At 52.5% G+C, this 19,322-nt stretch overlaps 1 protein-coding gene and 1 non-coding gene across 7 annotated transcripts in view; both read right to left on the bottom strand.

The window, feature by feature from the left end:
* RBM6 (RNA binding motif protein 6) overlaps positions 1-19,322 on the bottom strand; it is a 77,645-nt gene that overhangs the window by 13,770 nt on the left and 44,553 nt on the right. For 5 of the 6 annotated variants that reach the window (XM_028517894.2, XM_036030308.1, XM_036030309.1 and 2 more), the window contains 2 exons: positions 4,017-4,091; positions 1,157-1,217 (listed from right to left, as the gene is read on the bottom strand). In XM_028517894.2, the coding sequence (XP_028373695.1) occupies positions 1,157-1,217; positions 4,017-4,091 (136 nt within the window). Of the gene's footprint in view, positions 1-1,156; positions 1,218-4,016; positions 4,092-8,118; positions 8,321-19,322 lie in introns of those variants that run through there. The other variant, XM_036030311.1, reaches the window with a different exon arrangement.
* Positions 6,762-6,893, bottom strand: LOC114502190. Its single transcript, XR_003685041.1, has one exon. It is a non-coding gene; the product is annotated as a small nucleolar RNA SNORA51 (small nucleolar RNA).

The following is a 19,322-nucleotide window of genomic DNA, read 5'->3' on the forward strand; positions in this document are numbered from 1 at the left end:
GACTCAAAAGGAGACTCTATGGGAGTGACACCGAGGTCAGGGACAGTGACCGGCAACTGGCGCGCACCTGCTCTCTGTGCACGGGTCAAAGCCGTCTTGGCCGTCCTGGCGGCAGGGCCCCAGGGTCTTTACAGACCATCTATTCGTCTGTGAGAAGAGGCTGAGAAAGAAGTCTTTCTTGAGAGAAAAAATATAATAATTCTGCCTAACCCGAAGTCATGCAACAAGCTACAAAGCTCAGCACTGACTCGCCTTCCCGTGTGCTGGTCTGGTCTCTGGGGCGAGCCCTCCCCAGAGGTTCCCACAGCACTGGCTCACGGCCGCCCGCAGAGAAGGGCACCTACACCCCGGGCCAGAGCCCGGCCGAGAAACCCCCCGCAGGCGCCCTGCGCTCTGACTGCGGGACAGGTGGGCTGTGCGGAAGGCCACCCGGGCCCTGCTCGGAACTGTCGTTCACGGTCGTGCGTGGCTTCGCTCAGCAGATGGTGTGAGGAACACATCCGTGGCAGCCGGTCACTGCCACAGGACTGTGGTTAGCGGGCCTCTGGCAGTCCCTAAGGCTGTCCCCCTAAAGCTACTCCACTTCTACTCCTCTACTTTTTGGAGAAATCTACTTTCATGTCAAGTAGCGGAGAAGCTGATGGGGCTTATTCCTCTATAAAAATAACACACACCCTCCATTTTGATGATTTCCTCTTGTTTACATTTTTACTGCTGCTTCGACAAATGTTTTTCCATTGACGATCCTGTCATGTTTTCTTAGGGTGCAAATGAGAAAACAGTAACAACAGCAAACGAGCCGCAGTGACTTCGGAGAAGGGAGCGTGTGTGCGCGTGTGGGGGTGTCACATGCACTAACACCACGCAGACTCTTTTCCAGCCTTGCACCCCGACTGTGTCCAAAACCGTAACACCACTGACCTCTGTCCGGGGGCCCATTCAGCCGCCCCAGCCTGAGAAGACCGAAACCCACCCCTTCCCCTGGCGGAACTCTGTGACCCCAAGTCCTTCACCAACAGGCCACATGAGGTTAGGCGTCACGATGCACTTTTGAGACGTTCACAGATCAACTTGTATTTACCAGAGGCCAAGGAAAGCAGGACACGTGTTTTGCTCAGCGCACAAAGCACAGACCGCCGCCTCCGCCACCACTCACCTTCCCGCGGGCACTTGCAGAAGGAGCACGAAGACCGGTGTCCACCGATGCTGGCCTTACACTGCAGGAGAAGGAGGGAGAATTCAGTGGGACTGGAAGTACCATTAGAAACCTTATATATACCTACACAGTAACACCTGCCAAAATGAAAGAAATGAGCCGCATCCCAGGTCGCCCGAAGCCTGAGACGCAGCTGGCGGACGGAACTGGTACGCTGCCGTTTGAGGGCTGCCTTCCGGCAGGGAGTCTGACTCCGGAGCAGCCCCCAGCGTCCCTGCCCCGGACGAGGGCTTCTGCAGGAAGTAATGAGCTCGCTGAAGGAAACCGGGCTGCCGAGATGTATCGGTCACGCCCCGGGCAGCTATTCTGAGGCTGATAAAGGAAACGAAATGCTCACTAGCCTGGCAGCAAGGGAAGAAACACACCGCGATGTGAACGTAATTCTTCTCGTCTGAGCCTCTGGGCAAGCACGCTGCCCGAACTCAAAGCCCCTGAAGCTTTGCGCTGAGCTCCCAAGTGCCATGAGGGCAGGGAGCGGATGGGCAGGAAACCAGAGGGCAGGCCCCAGGAAGAGGGTGCTGTCTGAGCGGGGCTCTGCAGGGTGAGTAGGGGTCCCCCGGACGGAGGAGGGGGAGAACGTTAACAGCAGCAGTTCACGATTACACAGCACACGCCACGCCCCAGGCCTACATGCCGCCACTGACGGATGCGGAGAGCTACCACCTCTCCGTCTTGCAGGTGACGGAGCTGAGGCCTGTGGAGGTTAAGAAGCTAGGTGAGATCATTACAGCCGACTCTTCCACCGTTCCCTGCTCCGTAACCAGCTCACACACACGGCCCTGCCCGCTGTCAAGTGACTGCGCCACCTCCCCACGGGGTGAGTGCACTTCCCTTCTCCACTCTCCGCCTCGGCCTCGTGCCCTGCTTCGTTTGGCCAATGGAGTGTGAGTGAACGTGACCTACGAAGGTCTGGCAGAGGCGTCGAGAGCCACTGCTTTTGGGAATGAGCCTCCTGCTCTTCCCCTCAGACAGACACGAGTGCCACGCCAGGACTGCCCCCCCAACCCCCCACCCCGGGGTCCCAGGATGAAGGCCACGCAGCAGAAGTGTTAGCCAGGGCTCACAGCCCCCGACAGGTACTGGATGGTACAGGTGGAGGATGTGTTTGCCATTTTACGTCACTAGGGCTTGGGGGACATCTGTTATCACAGCAGAGCTGTTCTAAGTGGCGGAGCCAGGCTCCAAACCTCAGCAGGTGCAATTGAAACACCACAAAAGTCTCCCGTTCGAGTGTCTGCTTCAGTGATTTCTAGTATGTGTGCAGTGCAGCCATCACCACAGGCTAACTCCGGAATAGCTTTACCACCCAAAACAGGCCAAGCAGAGTCAGTTCCCGTTCTCACCGCGCTCCCACGGAACTGGGACACACGGCCTTTCGTGTCTGGCATAGTTTCTTCTGGGTCCCTCTATGTCGCGGTGTGTATCAGCACTTCATTCCTTTCTATTGCCAAACAGCATCCCACTGCATGGCTATTCCACCTTTTGTTTACCCGCCCGCCCACCCGCCCGCCAGCCAGTGCACACCCGGGCTGCTTCCACCAGCCGGCTGTCGTGAACGCAGCCACCGTGCGTGTCGTGTGCTGAAAAAGTCAGCGCGTTCCACGTCAGGCCCGAGGGCACGTGCACAGGTTTGGCACTTCAACGCTTAGCCCCCAAAACACAAAAAAGGAAAAGTAGCCCGAGACGGCTACGCAGGTGGCCTGGCATTTTAAGGGCCACCTTAAAATGTAACCAAGACGTAACCAAGCCATTCAGTTCTTTCAAGCGACAGCCTGGGCAACAGCAGTATAATTCTGACATCAGATCTCAACCTGTCTTTCTCCCTCCCTTGCCCTCTCTTTAAATGTAAAGGAATAAAACCTTAAAGAAAAGTTAAATGTTTTTCCTAAATTGACACCTTCAGGTGATATACCCATGAGATGTGGGAGCTTTGGTTAACGGCAACCCAGTGTCCGGTCTGCACCCTACTGAGATCATTAACACCAAGCTACAGTTTCTACTGACTTGTATTAAGCTCTAAGTGTGGTTCAGAAACTTTATTAAATTTTTCATAATTATTTTTGAAATTAGTAGCAATGAAAAATGACAAATTATATTTTCATGCTCAACTGCAATCAAAATGGACTTCTAATAAGGATACAGCCTAGCTAGCCCTGGCTGGTGCGGCTCAGTGCGAACCAAAGGGTCCCTGATTCAATTCCTAGTCTGGGGCCCGTGCCTGGGTTGCAAGGTCAGATCCCCAGTAGAGGGCGCTCAAAAGGTAACCACACATTGATTTTCTCTCCCTCTCTTCCTCCCTCCCTTCCACTCTCTCTAAAAAAATAAATAAATAAAATCTTTAAAAAAAAAAGTATAGCCTACAATCTTCTAATACCCTATTCCACAGGAATATGGAGTTGGGCAGAGGTAAGATGCTATGGGACCTGAAGTTCTAGATCCTAGAAACTCCTGAGTACCCCCAAAATGTACACCTCACACCGCACCAGCCTCTCCAAACACTAACTCCCCTGGGTCACCCCCAGGAAGGGCAGCTGGGGAGAGGTTAAAAGTCAAGTGACCGCTACCCCCAAAAAGTGTTTCTAACTGCAGGCCCAGAGCCCGCTGTGGCCACAGGTGGCAGCTGGTGAACTCCAGGTGCTCCAGGTGACCTTGCCCTGACCTCCAGTTCACCTGAAATGACCAAGGAGGAAGAGCCTTGCCCCTGGCAAAGCCCTCTCTCCACCAGGCAGCATTCCTGGAGACGCGGAGAAGCTGCGATGCCAGATCCTCACTTCTGAGCAAAGGAACTCCCGGCACTTACCCGTTTGCAGTACCAAAAATCCGGACTTGGTACATACTCGAGGGTGACCTCTTTGTCACGGATCATCAGAGTTCCCTGTGAAGACAAAGACAGAAGTCATCATCGACCCCCAGAGAAACGGAGGGACGGGAAGGCACAGACAGCCTTTCCAGTCCCCAAGCTGAAACATTTTACAAAGGGTGAGCTTATTCATCAACAGAAGTCGGTGGCTGTTTCAAGCCTCGGACTTGGGGCGGTGTGGCAGAGGGAGCTTAGGGAAAGGGGCTGGGAGAAGCTGGCATCGGTCTTCGGCCTTGACTCCTGCGGGCGGGGCGCTGTCCCTGGGCAGGTGAGGCCCAGTCCACTCCTCCAGAGCTCAGGCAGAGCGCTCTCAGATGAGCCCCCCACCCCCAGCAACTGCCCCGCCCGGCTCAGGAGCCGGCACACCCCCAGAAGCAAACCCTTGCTCCTGCAGCACAGAGGCCCAGGGGCCCTCGCAGTGGTCTTCTCTTACAGGGCTAACTCGGACTCCTGGGGCGGGGGAGAGGGGAGAGGGGAGAGGGCCGGGAGCTTTGGAGCCTGGGGACTTGCTTTGGAACACTGGCTGCACAGCAAAAGCACCAGGAGAAAGAGGTGCCACACGGAAGATGAGACGCAAGGAGGAAGGTGGGAAGGCGAAAGCTTCCCGGCAGGTCACATCCTTGTACCAGGAAACTGAATGGCGGTGGCAGTGGCAGCGGCCCCGGTGTCACCCCGGCTTGGAGCCTGCAGAGCGAGCCGCCATGGGATCTGAGAACCGACCACCGGGAACCCAGCGGTCTGGGGCAGCCTGGCCGGGAACGGGGGAGAGGGGCTCGGGCAAGTCGGCAGTGGCAGGGCTCCTCTGCCTCTGCACTCTGGACAAGCCACGACATCTACTTCGCATCGAGAAAAAGTGAGTTTTGCTCATTAGACACCAACCCGAAGACCCGTGTGGCAGCCGAGGAATGAATACCTCCGCCTACCGACCGGCCGGCCCGCCGTGCGAGCACACTGACCGAGGGTGCGGCAGGAACAGCCCTGCGCGGCTCCGCGGCCGCCCGCTAGGGTCCTCGCGTGTCCTCAGACAGGCTCTGAGTTCTACAAGGCAACGGGGCCTCAGTGTCTTGCTCGAATCCACACATCTGTTAAATAATGCTTTACCTCTCTGCTTTCCACACCGAAGAGTCAAGAAAAATACACAGGACAAAATGACTGTCTTGTCGAAACCAAAGGGACACCACCTGCCTGCCTGGGTCCTAGAGTCTGGTCTCCGAGAAGTTGTTTCCTGGCTTGGACTCAAGCTGGAGCACGATGATGAATGTTTGCTAACATTTACTAGGTGCTTGCTCAGTTGTATTTGACCCCCTACACGATGCCAGGAAGTAACATGATCTCCACTTTACGGACGAGGACACACGTCAGAGAGGCAGGACCACCCAGCTGGTGAAAGGCAGAGCCAGGCCCCCGTCTGGGGCTGCAGAGAAGGGACCCCCTGCCCCGTTCACCAACTCCTGCTTGGTGCTGGCAGGGAGCCAACCGAAAAGAGAAGCGCTCTGCAGGCAGGCAGGGTCGGAGGGGATGGCACTCGGCCGAGTTTTACCCTCGAAACAGTATCTTTCCACCCAGAGGCTGCACATCACATGATTTAAAACCATGGACTCTGGCCCCGGCCGGGTGGGTCAGGGGGTCGGAGCGCTGTCCCGCACCCCTACAAGGCTGCTGGCCTGTCCCAGTCAGGGCACGTACTAGGTAGGCTGCAGGATCAACCCCAGCTGGGATGCATACTGGAGGCAACTGAAGGATGCTTCTCTTCTTCCCTTTGTCTCTCTCTAAAAATCAGCGAACCTATCCTAAGGGAAGGATTAAAAATAAAAAGAACTCTGGGTCTGTTTCCATGCAGTTAAATCCTGCCTCCTCTCCACGACCTTCAGTAGCATCCTTAGCCTCTTTGCACTTCAGTTTCCTCGTCTGGAAAGTGGGGGTGACAGTACCTACTTCTTACGGTGGTTGTGGCGGTTAAGCACATTAACACGCGTGAGCGCTTACCGGGGGACACAGCGCAGGCTCAGTGAGCGCACTTGGACCCACTGTGCTGGACAAGGCCGGGCGCTGCAGACCACACCAGGCAGGGTCAGGCGGCCCCGCGCTCCGCCTCACCTGCTGGTCAGTGGTACTGCTTCACCTCTCCTCGCATCACACCGAAAGCCTACACTGTCACGGGGGGTGGCCACGGCCTGTCAGAGCCTGCACCTTTAGGACAGCACTTGGTGTCACGTGTCCATTGCTGGGCCAAATCTTAGCACCAGGCCACATCTTCCTGGCCTTTTACAAGTGCTTGTGGACGGAAGACCGAGAGGGTCCGACCACCCCGGGAGACGGACATGTGCAGTGCACAGCGGCTCTGGGAGGGAGTGCCGCCAACGTCACGGGCTTGCCACCCCCCAGCTCGCAGAGTGCGTGGGCTGCCGTCCTGGCAGGGAGCTCCGGCAGTGAGCGCTGCGTCGGAGCACGGCACTGCGGTGTTGCAGCCCGTTGCAAGTCCTGATCTCGCCACTTGGAGGCATCCGCAGATTCGGAAGTCTGTCAGGCAAGGAGCACTTTATCCTTCTCGGGGAACGAACACGCAGTCCAGGTGCTGGGTGCCCTCCTGTGGAAGGCAGGAAACCCCTCGACCAGAAGTGCTCGTCGGCAGACCAGCTCTGACCACAGCAATGATTTCTTTCTTTCTGTCTTCCTTTCTTACCTCCATGTCCCCCCATTCACAACAGAGCCCAGGCAAAGGGCCTGGGCTGAGGTGTACGTGGGGTTGGTTGACTCTGCCTCCTCGCTCTGTGCAGGCGGTGCAAGAACACAGCCTGCAGTAAGCACCGGGAGGCCAAGGCAAAGACTTCTTACTCCTCAGAGTCCCCCACGGCTAAGGCAGCCCTTTCTTTCCAACCTGCACGTGGCCAGACACAAGGCCACTGGAGAGACGGCTGCTGAAGACACGGAGCAGCTTCGACATCACTGTTGCTTCAGCGCGAGTAAACAGACACAGGAACAGCCCAAGCGGGAACGGCTGGCCGGGCCAGCCCGCGCTCCCCTTCCCCGGCGGCTACGGCACACAGGCAGGCGGCCCAGCGGGCGCAGGTCGGACACACACTGAACGCCCCGCGCGCCCCCCCCCCGCCCTGTGGTGCCCCTTCTTCAGACTTTGGGGGGCACAGATCTGCCCGTGTCTCCTAGGGGAGCAGCCTGTGGGGGGTTGGGTAATAAATTGGGAGAACGACTGCGTTGCTTTTTGGTTATTTGCATGTCACAGATCTGCCATCTTCACACATTAGACTTTTTGTCCATCCTTTGACTTACTGAGCCATTCATTAGGCTACTGAAGAAAGGCACCAATAACAACCACGAGTCTGATTAACCAGGTGTGGCTCCTAAAGAGGCACCATACATTTCAGAGTAAATCCAAAGACACCTACCTCCTTTCCCAGCAGTGTGAGGTTAGCTGTAAATCAGGTTAAAACCCGCTGAAGTCCTCCCAAGCCCAACGCCCTCCCCCGACAAGTCATGTGCAGGTGTTCCTAAGTGCATCTCACGGTCCCGAAGTGTAGCTGCAAAATCTGGAGATAACGCCCCCCCGAAAGCAGAGCAAGGCTCTCCTCTCCACCTCAGGGGCCCCAAGAGGAGCACACCTGGGCGAGAGGGCTGCTGAGTGCAACCGACACCTGCATTTCCACTTCCCGTTTCAGCCGCTGCTCCTAGGTGTTCCATGAACCGGTTTTGTGCCTGTCCACCTTGAGAAGGGTTGGAGCCAGCCAGCTGAGAGTCCGCCCTATGCTCGAGCTGGCTCATAACCAAGCCCATGGATTCTTCAGGTACTGGGGGGAGCGGGCGAGATAAGATGGACACAGCACTTCTGGCCTGGAGCTCTGAGTCTTTGTTAAATATTTCCAACACGAGCACAGTCACAGTTAAACTCTGTACTGAGAATACGGTTGCTGCGTGACATAACAGATCATCTTATTAAAGCACGGGGGGGGGGGGTGGGGGGGGAGAGAGCGAGCAAGCGAGCATCAAAGACAAGGGAAAGTATGTGAGCCTGGTGAACACAGCTCACACTGAAAAATCAGCAATCCCTCCTCGGAGGTTTGTGCTTCTTCCACGCACAGGATGGGAGAATCAGGTTGCTGGTGGCTGAGGACTGGTACTGTTTATCAGAGACAGGAATCTTTATTCACAGAGCAATTGCAGCGGACACAGGCATTCTTCACAAACGTCGTCTCACTCGACCCTCACAAGGAGGAGCACAGAAAACCCATGTCCACAGGGGACGGTACGGCTGAGACACACGGCACAGCCTGCCAGAGACCGCAGAGCTCGCCGGCCACACGTAGAAGCCTCCCTGTCAGGTTTTCTTTTCACCACCTTGCTTTTCTGTTTTGCTTTGTTTGTAACCTCCCAGGGAGCCAGCCCACTCATGGTACTTGCCACACCAAAGAGGTGGCTTCTGATAAGAAGATGCGCAATGTACAACCTAAAGAGGTTCACAAGCAGTGGACCCACAGGGAGTGTTTAGAGAGAATACCATAAAGAGACCTAGGTTTTGGCCCTGACTGGTGTGGCTCCGTTGGTTGGGTGGGCATTGTCCCACAAAGCAAAAGGTCACAGGTCAGGACGCATGCCTAGGTTGCAGGTTGGGTCCCCAGTCAGGGTATGTATGGGAGGCAACCAATTGATGTTTCTCACATCCATGCTTCTCTCCCTCTCTTGCTCCCTTCCTTCACCTCTCTCTAAAAGTAAATAAATAAAATCTAAAAAAAAAAAAAAAAAAAAAGACTTTGCTTCTTGATAGCTTTGTTGACCCCTTAACTGGCCGCTCAAGGCGGTCTTTACGTTTTTAAAGCACCCAGAGTTACTTTGGGTGCTGTGCCGTCACCAGTAAGTAGCTGCTACCAAGAGTTTCAACGATCGCGACAGAAGAAAATAAAGCAAGAGGAACAAACCAGCAGGCTTCAAACAGGTGTGTCCGTCCCCTTGGGATAAAAGAGTAGTTCTAATAGAAATCTTTTGTGACACAACCAGGCTCATTCTCTCTGGGGCAAGGATGTGCCACACTTCAAACACTCTGTAAAGCTCAGTATTCCCAAAGGCCAAGTCCAAGATGAGACCGAAAGAGGAAAGGAGGAGAAAGAGGAAGGGGCACGCAGAGGCCGGAAACCCTGAGGGAAGCACATGGGGGGGGGGGCTCTGCCGCGACAACCCCGCAGCCCTGTCCATGGGCCTCCGCACCCTCCGCTCAGCACCCGACAGCACCTGAGCTGTCCTCCGAGCAGCGGAGACAGGAGGCCCTAGCGGGATCTCTGCTGGAAGGAGAACCCCACCTCAGGGTCCGACTTAAGGTGTACGGGCAAGGAGATACTGCCTTCTTGGACTGCTGCTTACCTTGAGGTATCTTTTTTCGTCCAGATGAAAATGCAACAAAAACATTTTCTAAAATCCTCCTTAGCATTTTTCACTGACCAGTTTATCTGTATCCTAAGAGGCCACAGCTAGCATCTTGCTAAAACCTTACTTGTGCTCTCTGAAGCAATATGGCTGGCCTGGCCCTGGCTGGTGTGGCTCAGTGGATGGAGGGCTGGCCTTCGAACCGAGTCACGGTTCAATTCCCGGTCAGGGCACATGCCTGGGTTGTGAGCCAGGTCCCCACTTGGGGGTATGCGAGAGGCAGCTGATTCATGTTTCTCTCCCTATCTTCCCCTCACTCTAAAAAATAAATAAAATCTTAAAAAAAAATACGGCTGGCCTGTTTCATGGAGCCCCGCCCAGCAGGCCCAGAGCTGGCCGAAGTCAGAGCCTCAAACTGAACTCTGCCCCAGGAACACAGGCTCTGGCCTACAGGGACTTGATTATTCTGAAGGCGTCTGCTGCCGAGAGTCTATGCCACCCACTCCACCCCCGCCCCCCGGCCTTCGTGCATTTACAGTAAGACTCCGGTTCCCCTCACAGTGACAGAACATGAGGGATCTGCAGTGCTGGGGTTACTGTCACCAGCCGAGGCCCAGACTCAGACTCGTCCACTCAGGGGTTCACCTACCTCCCCCATTCTGAGAGTCGCTTGCGTCAAAAACAAAGAGGTTGGAGTAGGGGGAAAAGGCGGAAAACTGTGCTTGAGCAACAATAAAAAAATGTCAAAAAAAAAAAAAGAAAGAACATTTCAAAACAAAACAAAGAGGCCAAGTACAGGCAAACGTATAAATAAATGAGTAAGCAGACAACTAAATAACCGAAACAGCCGAGTCTCCCCTCCCCCGAGAAGACACGGCTCTACCCCAGAGGCTGGGAGAGGCCACCCGGCAGGAGGGCGCTCGCCAGGCACGGGGGGCGCTCGGCGGGTCCCTTCACCCCACACAGCTCACTGCGGGCACGTGATGCATGGGGCTCCGATGAGCATTCAGCACCGCTGAGCAACTGTGAGCCACTAAAATGCAAGTATTTTTGAAACTTTCAGTTTGTTAGCTACGTTTTCAGCAGTGTTTCATTCAATGCTTACAAGGACCTCAGTCTAGTTAAGATTTCCCTTGTCAATCAAAAATTCATTTCCCAACAACGATATGGCCTAATTCTTCGAGGGAGCAGAAGACGGCACGTGAACATATCTCACGGATAACCCTCAGAATTCCCTTCAGAGCTCAGGCTTCTGTAGCCTCCGTTTGATTCTAGTTTTCCTTCTCAGTCGGTTCCAATCACACAGTACCGGAATCACGGTGCTCGTGGGGTGGAACACGGAACGGACATCGCTTGCTCTGCCCCCGGGACTTCCCCAGTTAACTCTGGGGTCACTGCGGGGCACGCGGGGCAGGGGGTCTGGTCCCAGCTGAGAGGCAGGCCCCCTCCCCTGCAATCAGGACCACTCTCCACAGGGTCGGGTGTAGCTCTGTGACACTCTTTCACACTCTCAGGTGACTACTGTTCCAGCGCCCCTGGTTCTTTTCTTCTAGAAAACGTAGACCCTAAGTTCAACGACACATAGGGACACTTCATTGTCTAGGTCTCTAAATCAAGCCACTGTAACGGAAGGCAACTTCTAAAATCAACGTGGAAAATGTAAAGCTTCTTATTTTGCCATGTTTACTGAGAAATGTAAGCAAACCTCTTCTCTTTTTTCTTTCTCTGACAGAGCTCATGGCAGGAGGGGCAGGAACAGCTGAGGGGGCAGATGACGCCCACCAGCCCTGACACACCGCACGGGCCACCCTGCCGAGCCCCCACAAAGCTGTGGTGCGCTCGCCAGGTGTCCCCAGGGCTCCGCAGCTACTCCTCTGGCCTCGCCATTGAACAGAGGTTGCATCCACCGGCTCTTTACCACGACCGCCCACCCCCGAACTGCAGCTCTCCTAAAGGCTGTCTCTGTTAGCCGCTCCGGCTTCAAACGCCTTGCTCGGCCCTTTCCGAGGATCCCGCTGACATCCTCTCCACAGGAACAGCACCCTGAGAAGATGAGTAAAGCACAAGGCCACCAGACTTCTGAACACACGGCCACCACCATTGCAGGGAGGTAGCCACCCCCACTCTTTTCTCCTCGAGTGAAAAGCTACAGACCCAGTGCCACTCTGCCAGGAGCTTCGGGTCGGCAAAGGCCCGCTGGACAGGAACTCTGGGTCTGCTGACTCTCACCTGGAAATAACACAGAATTATCAACCTTCAACCTCTATTAAAAATACTCAGTGGTGCCCTGACCAGTATGGCTCAGTGGCTTGGGCGTCATCCTGCAAAGCAAAAGGGCGCTGGTTCGACTCCCAGTCAGGGCACGGGCAGAAGGAAACCAACCGATGTTTCTCTCACACGTTGATGTTTCTCACCCTTTCTCCCTCCCTTCCATTTTCTCTAAAAATAAATAAATAAAACCCTAAAATCTCTGGTAATCCAAGGGTTTAGGAGAGGACAGAGCCCAGAGGCCTCCCACCCCAGCTGGCGCTGCTGCCCAGTGCCGCACGGGCACCACCCACGGCACCCGGCGCCCTCCCGATCAGGACTGCGCGCCCCGGCAGCCTCACACAGACTCACCCCTCGGGGGCCTTCACACTCCCCCGGACCACCTCGTGCATTAAAAGGCACCCCTTATATTTGTCTGAAGGTGATCCAAGCAGCCAAAATAAGTGATTATATAGTTGGAAACTTCTACTTACAAGAAAAACGGGGGAAATACACTTAGAAAGGGAGGGCCTTGAGCAGTGCTGGGAAGCCCCTTGAGGCTCCCGTTACACGGAACGGACTACACGTCCAGGGCCTCCCAGAGGACTCGACCTCTGTGCTCTGTCCTGTCGAAAGACTCGGCATCAGGCAGTGCAAGCCCGTTGTCGGAGGCTCTGGAAGACGGTCAACATTGCAACGCACAACTGGCCTCCCTCGAAACGATGTCAATTCAATGTGCTGAGACTATTTCTTCTTGCGGGAAGACTTCTAGAGTTTTACAGATTTTAAATGCCTTTACCTGCTCCCCTACCACCCTCCTCGTCCCTCAAAATCACTAGCCAGAACAGGGTACTTTTTTGTCCAATTAAAATCTTTATTTATTTTTTTAGAGAGAGGGGAGGGGAGGAAGGAAGAGAGGGAGAGAAACATCGACGTGCAGGGGAAACGCGGATCAACTGCCTCTCGCCTGTCCCCAGCCAGGGACCTGGCACGCAACCCAAGTGTGCGCCCCGGCCCAGAATCGCACAGGTGTCACTTCGGTTTGCAGGCCACCGGGCCACACCGGCCAAGGCGGGACATGCGCTCCCCACTCAGTAACCAGCACGCTCTCCCGGCTGACCAGGCGTGGGGTCTAGCGGTGCTCTCCTGGAGATTATGTTTCAGAGCACGAGGACAACAGACACGCCCACTTTCAGACGAGTGAGAGGCACACAGCTCCATCTGAAATTCCTACCGGGAGACACGCAGGATGGGAAGACTGCAAGACAGACAAGTCGCTGTGTTGTTAACAGTTCGCCGACAGCCCAGGCATCAAGTGCACCGTGAGCTGCATGCACAGTGGACAGAGCTGGGTGAGACCCAGACAGGGGAAGAGGGTGAACCACACTTAAGAGAAGAGAGAGGGTGCAGGAACGAGTAAGACCGAGGTACGTTCCTCTTGCTGAGAGAAGCCTACAGAGACGCCGGTGCCTTCAGACAGGGGGCATCGACTCCCGCCCCCACGGGCCTTCTGTGTTTGCATGTGACGAGACTCAGAACAGCTCGGGCAGAAGAGCGGCACCCCAGCCGGCCCAGGGGACACACGGCCGCCATCGCTCTGCAACTCTTCTGGCTTCCGAATGCGCTGCTCTTGTAGTCACACTTCGGACGCCGACTCCACGGCACACGCCTGAGCCATTACTCATCATTCCACGTGTCATTTTACACGGCATAAAAACAGAAGTGCACATTTTTATTATATTTTATTATTTATTATGTTTTAAAGATTTTATTTATTTTTAAAGGCAGGAGAAGGGAGGGAGAAAGAGACGGAGAGAAACACTGATGTGTGGGAGACACATGGATTGGTTGCCTCTAGCACGCCCCCCACTGGGGACCTGGCCCACAACCCAGGCAGGTGCCCGGACTGGGAATCCGACCAGCAACCTTTTCGTTCACAGGCCGGCACTCAGGCCACCGAGCCACACCAGTGAGGGCTACTTATTATATTTTATTGTCATAAGGATAACTAAGGTTTAGAGATATAAGTTCTATAACCTAAAAGAATCTGGAATCTGGTTCTTAATCTGGAAGTTAAGAGACTCCTTCTGAGTAGTCTCCAACGCCTATTTGCTTCCTCTCCCTTGGGAGCGAGGCTGAATTGAAGTGGGCACAATGCTGCCTGGAATAAAGGAGTCTCCCAGCCCTCCCTGTGGTTTAAGTGTGGCTACGATTAAATTTTAATCAACTGCACATAAGTAAAAATAGTGCTTGCCAAGTCCAGGAAGTATTCTTAAAGGGAGGGCCATGTCCTCTTTCATCCCTTTTTCTTCCCCATAGGTTGGCAAGTCCGAGTGACAGCTGACACTCAGCAGCCACCTTGGACCACGAGGTGGAAGCCACGTGTTGAGGACTGAAAGAGCCCACCCAGGCCCTTGATGTTCATGGCACTAACCTAAGGAAGCCCGGGTGACTCAGACTTCATTCACAGAGGGAAATGGACTCACCGAAGCCACTGTTATTTTTGGTGTGCTGTCACTCACAGCTAAATCTCATCCTAACTGATACAGCTGCTTTTGGAAATTCCTGGTGATAGGTAGAGGTGGGTATTTTGTGCAAAAGACATGGGCTATGAAATAGAGAAAACTAAAGACATGGGCTATGAAACAGAGAAAGCTACAGAATAACTAGTTAAGTAGTAGAACAAGAGGGGCCATATCAGCCTCGAGGCTGCCTTCAAAGGGCCGGTGTAATTTCAGGGCTGTGTACATGTAACTACTAATTAACTAGGGGCAAGGAGCTCGGCAGCTGGGTAGAAACAAGGTGCTGGCCTGCAGGCCTTGTGTTTGCCACCCGAGCCGTAAGGAACGGAAAGCAGAAAATTAGCTGTTCAGGCACCAACTGCAAACCCTGGATATGCTCAAAGCCCAAATCACAAAGACTGACCCACGTTCAGGGCAGCGAGCGCCCTGAGGCATCTGGTCAAATAACCCTGCCTCCCCCACCCCCACCCCAAGGGAGAATTAAAAATGGCAACGTGAATGCCCAAAGCAACCAAAACAGAACAGGAACCTGGCCACTGGAACTATGAATGTTCCAGTATGGGCTATCCATTTGGAGAATGCTCCCGAAAAAACCCAAAAGCTTTAGCATTTTCACTTTTAGATACTGTATTTACCTAAGACAACAGAAAACACATCTACACAAAATTTGTGCATGAATGTACACACCAGCATTATTCACAACAGCCAGACGTGGAAATAACCCCGTGTTCATAACTAAGTCGTGAATACAGAAGATGTGCTGCATCCAGACAACGGAACACGCAGCCACAAACATGAATGAAGTACTGATGCACGGCATCACGCAGACAGCTGAGCCTTATGCTGGGTAAAGAAGTGACAGTGTACGACCGCACTCACGAGGGACACCTCCAGCAGGCCAGTCTACAGACGGACGTGGGCGTGACCACCAAAGGGTACACGGTCCGTTTTCGGGTGATGGAAACGTTCAGGAACTAGTGGTGACGGTTGTATAACCTTGTGAATACACTAAAAACCACTAAAGTGTACACTTTGAAAGGGTGAATCTTATGCTGTGTGAATCATACCTCTATTAAAACGAAGAAAACAAAACAGTAACCAAGAAGCTTTCAGGCTGGAAGACGATGCCGGAACAGAGACGTAGTCACTCCACTCTCCCCTCCCTGCCCTGGCCCTGGCCCGCCCACCTGCCCCCGCCAGAGCCTCTCAGAGCCTCTCAGAGAGCGGCTGCCTCCAGCCCCCTACTCTGCCCGGCACACCGCAGCCACGGTCCCGGTGACTATGCATAAGTGAAGATCAGCGGACTCTAACTGGCAGGGAACATCCATCTTCCCAACAAAGAGATGGCCAAAAAGCCATCTGCCCAACCTTGAGTAAATAGACTTTTAAGGATATGAACGTAATTAGCCAAATGTCTACCTACTTACACTTAATTCATTAATTAGCCTTGGACACCTAAATTTAAAATAACGTGGTCTTAGTTGTGATGGCAGCCCCACGCCCGTGCACTGGCGGCCGCGTAAACACTCAGCCTCCTCCTTTTCCACAGGACGAGTTCCGGAGCCCCAGTGGGCGCCTGGAGCTGTGGGCGTCCCGAACCCTCTACTACTGTGGTTCTGCCCATATACACACCCCAGTGGTAAAGTCTGTGTTATAAATTAGGCACAGTAAGGGATTAATAACAATAACAACAAAATAGAATATAACTCTAACCACACACAGTAGTGAAAGTTCCGGCAATGTGGCATCACCATGTCAAATAAGGGTGACGTGAAAACAAGCACTTCGACTCGGCAGTCGTCGCCCTGATAACCAAGACAGCGGCTCAGTGACCCGCGGGCAGGCCGGGCATGCATGCAGAAGCCGGACAAAGGGATGACTCAGGGGTCCTGGGTGCAAGGGAGCAGGGCAGCACGAGACTTCGTCACACTAAGCCGAACTGTGCAGAGTTTAAAACATGCGAATTGTTTATTTCTGGTATTTCTAATATTTCCAGGCCACGGGTCACCGCAGGGAGTGACAGCGCAACCACGGAAAGGGAGCTGCTGCAGTAGGGGACCGACAGCTACTGCACGCTGATGCGCGCTTACACTACCAGGTGACAGACGGAAGACACACATCCCCAACAAGCCCACTCGCGGGCACATGTTAACAGAAGGAGTATACCTGTTCACCAAGAGAAACAACAACTTCGAAAGAGCCACAAATGGGAAAAAAAACCCCGACATTTCCGTTGGCAGTGGAGTAATGAGTAATGCATTGGGATACATACATGCCTGTAACAGAAGACTGTGCAACAATGAATGAACCAACCCTAGTCATACACCAGGTGAATTTCAAGAATGACACTACGCATAAAAAAAGTCAGGTGGAAAAGCGCCTCCTGTGTGATTCCACAGCAAGTCAAAGACTCTCCAGGTTGGAACTAGGGCAGTGACGGTCTCTGGGAAGGGCGGAAGGACACGAAGCAAGGGCAGCAGGAGGGGCTTCTGCGCACGGAGCAGAGTCTGGGTAACGACCTGGGTGGCGGCGGAGCCCCCACGGGTGCACTGGTGCCCTACAGAGAGACGGAGACGGCCTCGCTCTCCACCGTGTGTGGGGACGCGGCACGCAGGCAGCCTCTGCCCACCGGGGCGAGGGGCTGCGGGTGGAAACAAATGGGCTAGAACCTTGATCTTGGACTTCCCAGCCTCCAGAATGATGAGAAATAAGTTTCTACTGTTTAAGCCACCCCGTCCAAGGTCCTTGTTATAGCAGCCAAGGCTAAGACAACAGGATTTTCAGTTGGTGATGATTCACTCAACAGTACATTTACAATCTGTGTTATTTTCTGTATGTATGCAAGAGTCCCCACCCAAAAAGGGGGGAAAAATCATGATTTAGAAACACTGCCCTTTCCATTTGTATACTTCTATTTTATTCAAGCTCTTCACAAGCTACATATATTTCCGTAACCAACAGCACCATTTTAGGTGATCTAGTAATTTCCTAGATCATATCATTTTAATTGCCACAAAGCTGCTTAAGATACACCACATTTTGAATATGTGAATATGTTGTAAACTCAGGAAGTTTACTATAAGTCAAAAGTACCTTTTGGCATAAAATTACAATAGTCAATTCTTTCATTGGTCCTGTAAGTAAATTTGAATACTTGTTTTACTAAAAATGTTATCTTTTTATTTATGAGATTATAACCCCAGAATAATCACTGAAATTGTGTTAAAATTCTCTACCTCCTAAAAAACAACCAAACAAACACACAAGAAAACAACAACAACAAAAAACAGCCCTGGCTGGTATAGCTCAGTGGATTGAGTGCCAGCCTGTGAACCAAAGGGTTGCCGGTTTGATTCCCAGTCAGGGCACATGTGTGGGTTGCGGGCCAGGTCCCCAGCAGGGGGCGCACAAGAGGCAATCATTCACTGATGTTTCTCTCCCTCTCTTTCTTCCTCCCTTCCCTTCTCTCTAAAAAACCCCCCCAAGATTCTGTTAGTTGACCTCTATTAGTCAATGACTGACACATCATCCTCAAATAATACCACATTTTGCCATGTATAATGCACCCTTTTTGTTCAAATTTTTGAGAGAAAAATTAAGAATGAGCATTATACATGGGTACAATGAATACATACCATCGGTATAAGAATCCCGTGTATAATGCGCACAAACCATGGGTGTGCACAATACACAGGAGCACGTTATACATGGCAAATACAGAACTCTGTGTCTGAAGAAAAATAACTGAGAAATACCCAACAACAACAAACACTTTATGAGACCTTTTTAAAAAGACAAAGATTCTCTCTTTTCTGAGGGATAAATTCTTGGGAAAACCCACCTCATATTCTGATGACATACTCCTTTTCAACGTTTCAAAAAGTCTAACAGATACCCTGCATGTATCTACCTGAATACCACCCAGGGTAAAGAAGATGTTCTGTTTTTTCACTTATCACTGAAGATTTATCAAGAATCAATAATTTATGAAAGAAATGCAAATAACCAGTAATCAAATATAAAAATGTTCTATCTCACTAATAACCTAAGAAAAGAACATTAAATCATTCCCTTCTTGGCTACACCAGCAACGTATTTTTAAAAACTACGAAATATTGTAAACACACGGGAAATCAGAGACCACAGTAACAAACACGCACGCACCCGGCACGAGCACCTGCCGCCGCCACCTGGCGCTGGGTGGGGCGCGGGGAGACAAGCACCCCCAACACCGCTGCCGTGAGGGTGAGCGGGGAGTTCCTGGACGGCAACTGGACTGTATTCACGAAGCCATGAAGTGTGCTTAGCACTTGATCGGGCAAGTTTACCTGGAAGAATTAACTTAAGGAGGTGATTAAGGCTCCCTACAAGGATACTGATCGCAGAACTATTTAATAAAATAACCACAAAATGTTACACGAAGAACTAGTTAAATCACGGTAAAACATACTATGGAGCATTACTGACAACGAAGAAAAAACAGAAAATACACATTACTAACATCAAAAACAAAATAAGGGCCGTCACTACTGACTTTAAGAACGTCAAAAGGATAAGATTACGAACAGTTCTACACCCACAAATCTGATAGCCTAGATGAAAAGGACCAGTTCTTAGAAAAACAATCCTGCCAGAGCTCACACAAGAAGAAGAAGAAGACAGTGTGGACGGGGCTGTACCTATTTTTAAAAATTGGGTCCCAATGAACACTCTCCCCAAACGGAAAGCACCCGGCTCAGACCGGCGCACCGATGACGCCCACTAAACAGCTAACAAAGCAACCGCACGAGTCTCTGCAGCCCCTTCCAGAAGCTGCAGGCAGAGGGAACAGCCCCTAACCCCCACTATGTGGAAGGCATCGCCCCAGGACCAGGCCAGACGAAGATGTTGCAAGAAAACAACTACGAACAACTACGAACAGAGGTGTAAAAACCTTCAACAAAATACCAGCAAACTGAATTCAACAATATATTAGAAGAATTATATACATTAAGCAACTGAGATGTATTTCAGGTACGCAATCACGGCTCAACTTTCAAAAATCAATTAATGTTACCCATCACATCAACAGGCTAAAGAAAACAAAATCATATGATTATATCAATAG

The sequence above is a fragment of the Phyllostomus discolor genome, chromosome 7 (genome assembly GCF_004126475.2).
Source record: "Phyllostomus discolor isolate MPI-MPIP mPhyDis1 chromosome 7, mPhyDis1.pri.v3, whole genome shotgun sequence".
Taxonomy (NCBI): Eukaryota; Metazoa; Chordata; class Mammalia; order Chiroptera; family Phyllostomidae; genus Phyllostomus; species Phyllostomus discolor.